At 38.5% G+C, this 5,293-nt stretch overlaps 1 protein-coding gene across 1 annotated transcript in view; it reads right to left on the reverse strand.

The window, feature by feature from the left end:
• LOC107095701 overlaps positions 1-3,702 on the reverse strand; it is a 10,878-nt gene extending 7,176 nt beyond the window's left edge. Inside the window, exons 1-4 of the mRNA XM_015391935.1 lie at positions 3,576-3,702; positions 1,370-1,704; positions 1,160-1,270; positions 769-891 (exon numbers count right to left, since the gene is read on the reverse strand). Coding sequence (XP_015247421.1) covers positions 769-891; positions 1,160-1,270; positions 1,370-1,702 — 567 coding nt within the window. The 5' untranslated portion in view covers positions 1,703-1,704; positions 3,576-3,702. The remainder of the gene's footprint in view (positions 1-768; positions 892-1,159; positions 1,271-1,369; positions 1,705-3,575) is intronic.
• Positions 3,703-5,293: the final 1,591 nt, after the last annotated feature.

Consider the following 5,293-nt stretch of genomic DNA (forward strand, 5'->3'; position numbering starts at 1 on the left):
CATTTGAATGGATGAACTAGAACTTCTGAAATTTCATTTACACCCCATTTCTTTTTTTCCTCTCAGTTATTTTGTTCTCCCAACTGAAATATAGCAAGAACTACCCACCGTCAGTCAGACTTTTAACCTAAGTTGTATGTTTATGAACACATACATGCTCAGCATCGAAGCTGAATGCAGCAGATACAGAATAGAATGTAGTGAAGTTGTAGGTAAAAACTATTTCTTAGGACATCTAACAGTTTGTGTCTCATTAAACCAGCAACAAAATATGCTGTGTAGTATATTTTTTAACGGGTCTACGTATATGTTTGATAAACAAAAAAAGGGCCATTGCTTTCAGCTTTTGCCGTCTATAACACTTAGCACAACAGTTTCATTTCCTGGAGTTTTTTTTCAATCAGGAATTTGAACAATCTTAACGAAGATCCTGCACCGCCCTGATCAAGAGATGAAACAAAAGCAGCATCACAATCAACATTTTTAAGTATCAGTGTTTTTATGTTATAAAAAGTAGTAATGGATCCACTCAACAACAACAAAAAAACAACATAATTCAGCTGTTCTGCTGCAGCCGGTTGATCAGATGATCATTAATATCAAACTAGACCTAATTGTATCCGGATGTGAGTCTGTGTACTGGGCATTGTAAAGTGAAACCACATACATTCCTGGCAGCTGAGTGGCACAGTGACCATAATGACAAAAGCCGAAGCAATCTCTGCACCGATAAATATCAACTTATTGTTTTCTGATTCACTAGCTCACCTTTCTCAGAAGTTCCTGAACCTGCTCTTTGTCCTGTCGCTGGCGGTTGTTGAAGACATGGTACCTCCCTCCACAGCGCTCTATGACCTGCCTCAGGCCTGGGTGTTCTCTCTGCAGGTATTGCTGCAACAGAACAATTGGATCTGTGTGAATGTGGACATACAGTTCTATTGTACGTTTTTGTTTTTTTTATTAGTCTAAAATGAAACTAATTACATGCATGAAAATATTTAAACAATGCACAACCGTTGGGAGTAGGAAGTACACTAATAGAGAAAGAATTCCCAAAGGAGGAAACTAGGAAGTGCATTTGACTGAACGCTCTGGTGAGAATTATAAAAAAAACAATTATTGGTGTTTTAAAGATGGAGTAGATATAGATTTCTAATACCTCAACTGTTTTTCCCATCAAATAGTCTCCACACGTCAGTAGGACCAGGGTGTGATCCAGCACTTCAGTCCCAAACAACTTCTCTAGCTCTGCAGGCACTCGACCCTCCATCTTGGGACAAAACAGAGATTTCTTACGCACTGCTTGTTCTTCATTTCAACAAAGATTTTAAATCTAAAGACATAATTAAAGCTTTAAACACTCACTGACCTCTGTGAATTGGTTTACAGGCACCAGCAGCAGAACAGCATGTGGACCCGGTGCTACCAAGCTCATGCCCCGCTGGGTCTCCTTTTTGACACCTTCATCCATGTCGCAGCCGATCCAGAACCATCTTGGCGCCTCCACTAGGGTCACCCTTCTGCCCTCGGTTAAGCCCTGTCTCAGCGTGCTGCTTCTGGCGGCACTGGGAGTGACGGGAGACAGCTGACCCAAGATGGTGTCCGCCGTTGATGTCTTCCCACAGCCAATGTTCCCAAGGAGAACCAACCGTAGGTCTGTGGGTGAGGACCCACTGAAGCCTTCTCTCAACAGTTCACTCATGCCTGATGTTTAGGATGAAGCAAACGTAAAACATTCAGTTTCAAACATATTAAATTATCTGTTATGTCATGGCTGTTCCAATTTAGGTACCTTTTTACAGTAAGGACAGAAAAACAGTGAACACTAATCAGGAACAGTGCTTATAGGATGGACCATGAACTATTGGTTGAGAGGGTCCCATTTCTTTCTCCCCGATCATGCCCACATTTTTTCTCTGTTCTCTGCAATGTATGCTATAGAAACGATTAGAAACATAACATCTCCAACCACTCATATTGAAAATGTGTGTTTTTACAGAGTTTGCATTCAAATTTACCAATAAAGTCAAGAAAGTTGGTTCAGTTAATGGAATTAATGATTTCATAGAGAAGTAGGTTATCAAAGGTCATTTTTCTAGCAGATTAGGCTGGAATTGTTACAAGTTTTTACAATATCGATACTTCAGAATGCATAATGCAACAATAATAATGCTGTCAGATTTGTATTCAATAACCATTTTTTTAAAATGCATACACAAACGCATGCATACATAAAAGATATGGAGATTTACTCTGGAAGACAAGAGAGCATAATCATTAGAATGTATGGTCAAAAGCCATTACAGCTTTTATGACTGGATGCCTTTTTTCCCCCCTCCCCGCATACTCCAGTTAGGAGCCCCCATAGGGAGGTTGTCTTTGGTTTTGACAGTATTGTGGGGGATCAGGGTTTGGATCCTGGTTGCGTTTAGGAAATCTTGGTCAAGTCTGTGAACAAATCATAATGACTTACTGTGGTGAGCTCTGAATAGGACACTAAAAGGACACAAACACACACTCCAGAAGTCGGAGTTGCATTTTGTGTTCCATTTTCAAAGTAAATTATGGACCAAAGCAATATCACAATCTGCCTAAGTCAGACAACATCGTACCCCATCATATATTTCATATATTACTGATTTCAATAAGTGGATTGAGAGCATGATAAATCTCTATGCCCTCTTCAGTCTTGATAGTGCTTTATGTGTTAACGTAACTAACACCAGTCAAAGCAATTTGCTCCAACAAGCCGAAACCATCTCATTGGAAACCACAACCTGTTGGATCTCATGGTGTTTAATAAGCCACACCTTGCCAGTCCAGTCCGACTACATTCTGCTTAGACTTTAACATTATATTTAGCCCCATATGCAAACACAAAACACCACTACAAATGCAAAGATAAACACCGACAATGGAGCACTGTCCAGTTCCTCAGTGAAAGAACAACACTGCCCAGTTTGTTACACTGGAAAAAAAGTCGAAATCTAGATAAGTCATCTTTTCTTTAAATGAGTGCATTTGTTCTTTGATTGAGGAGGTAAAAGAGACATTTTGCCAATTGAACAAGACAATTAACACTTAGAATAAGAAAACAAACTTGCATGGTCTCATTTCAAGTGCATATTATCTAATTATCTTATTTTAAGAGTAAAAATTATCACTCCACTGGCAAACTATGACATTTACTTACTTAAATTCAGGAGAAATACACTTAAGTTAAGACATTTTTACTTATTTCTAGATCGTTTTTTCAGTGTAAAAGTCATAGTCATACGACTGTAAAATAAAACCTTAAAAATTGACAGGAAACATCAGCATTTATATAGCGAGAAAGTAAATGTTCCCTTTCTGGTAAATGCTGAGAAAACACTTAAATCAACTCTAGTGACAACATTATGATAGATTCTCCAAAAGGACGATCAAAATGTCCAATGATCCCCTTTGATCAATATCTATCTGTTGTACTTGAAGCTTTAAAAATCCTTATTTCATTAGAACACATCCATTTAAAAAAAGAAAAACATTATGCATGTATTTGAGGTCTATAAACTGCATTCATATAATGGTCTTACCTATTCTAGTTGTTCCCAAACATGGAATCCCATCCAGTCAGCTCCAGCGTCAGTCAATTACTAAAAAGGTGCCAGCTCAAGTAAGGTTCTCTCGTTTTCCCACCTCACCACTCCCAGCTTCAGCCACACACACACAATCGCAAATAAGTGTATTTTTGTGCACAACAGGTTTCTCTGTCTGCAGGGAGGAGAGCATTCCAGCTTGGGGCGGAGAGAGAGAGAGAGGGCCAGTCATATTTGTGAATCACTGAGTTTTATCTGCCGCACCCATGGTGAATCAAAACTGCTGGATGTCTGTCAGAACATCTCCTTCAGTTGCCATAGAGATTGACAGGTAAACCAGAAGCACATTTTTCATGCCTGGTTAGGTCTGAGAGAATGTCACAAAAACACAAACCTATTCAAAGAACAGGAACAGAATGATTGGAACAGAACCTTCGCTTTGCTCATTACGTGGTTCATCAGATAAGTACTGGAAAAGTACTTTGCATTTTTGCTTTACATAGTTTCAGGTAAAACTAGTTTTTAAAAATTCTTATTGCAATAACCCATGACATTTTTGGACTTGGAGAGCTATAACAGCTGTTGGGTGGATCAGGTTGAATGACGGAGACCAAAAAGAGTTTCAGGTAAAATCTAAGCCTGAAAATTGAAGACAGCTCAAGAAGAAACCCTTTCATAAGAAACATTTGAAAGTCTAAATGTTATGGACAAATTGTTAGTTCTGTTAAACGTGTTTGGATGTTTTATAATGGATTTATTTTGCTGCAACAGTGTAATCACAGAAAATTTTAGAACAAAACATTTCTCTAGATTTTAATTACTGGTCAAAATCCTTGGCAGAGCAATTAATGGCAATCCTGCCTTTTACCAACAGGACAGAAGGCTTCTGTATCATTTCATGAGGTCAGAAAACCCACAGAGAGATTTAAATGTCTTTGCCCACTTTACTAAAGATTACCTAGAATCCTGCATCCTCCTCTTGCTTTTAAACCATTGGCTCTCTGCATTGTTTCGGTCTTTGGATCGAGATAGTCAAAGAATCGGCTGATTTTTCTCCACCTGCGTTGTGGATAATTTTCTAGCTTATTCTTTGTCCTAAAGAATTTTTCTTTTTTCATTTCCTTGTATTTTAAAGTGTTCCTGATGATATCTGGTCTAAAGATCAGAAAGATTTGGAAAGCATTACCAAACAAGACATCATTGAGACATTGGTCTTTAGACTAAATCTGGTTGGTCCGCCATAGTCTTGATGTAGTCCAGAAGGAGTTGTTGAAATTAGGCTGTGTTGGGTCGGTCTGATTTGGTCCCACTTTAGTCAAATAACAGATGTTCCAAAACAATCTGAAAATTGTGGGTTTTCACTTTTCAACCAATTGTAGACGTTGTCTGGACGTATATCATGTCGTCTTTTCAACCAGTTTTTGCTCGGTGGGCAATCATTTACTTTTCTACCAGACATGTTTATATCTGTGAAGTTTGTTTTTGTAACCATTGTCCACACTTCAAGGTGGCTGGATAGCTACAGACCAGGTTTACACACAAAAATCCCCAAAATGACTCGGCAGATTATAGGAAAGAGATGAAATTGTGAGAAAGAGGGTTTTCATGCCACTACAATACGAGGAGAATAACTAACGCCGTTACCTTGTTTTATTAACGAGTAATCTAACTAATATTTTTGACTGTAACTATAACGCAGTTACCATTGCAGACAC

This window comes from Cyprinodon variegatus, unplaced genomic scaffold, assembly GCF_000732505.1.
Source record: "Cyprinodon variegatus isolate N-32 unplaced genomic scaffold, C_variegatus-1.0 Scaffold564, whole genome shotgun sequence".
In the NCBI taxonomy this organism is placed as follows: Eukaryota; Metazoa; Chordata; class Actinopteri; order Cyprinodontiformes; family Cyprinodontidae; genus Cyprinodon; species Cyprinodon variegatus.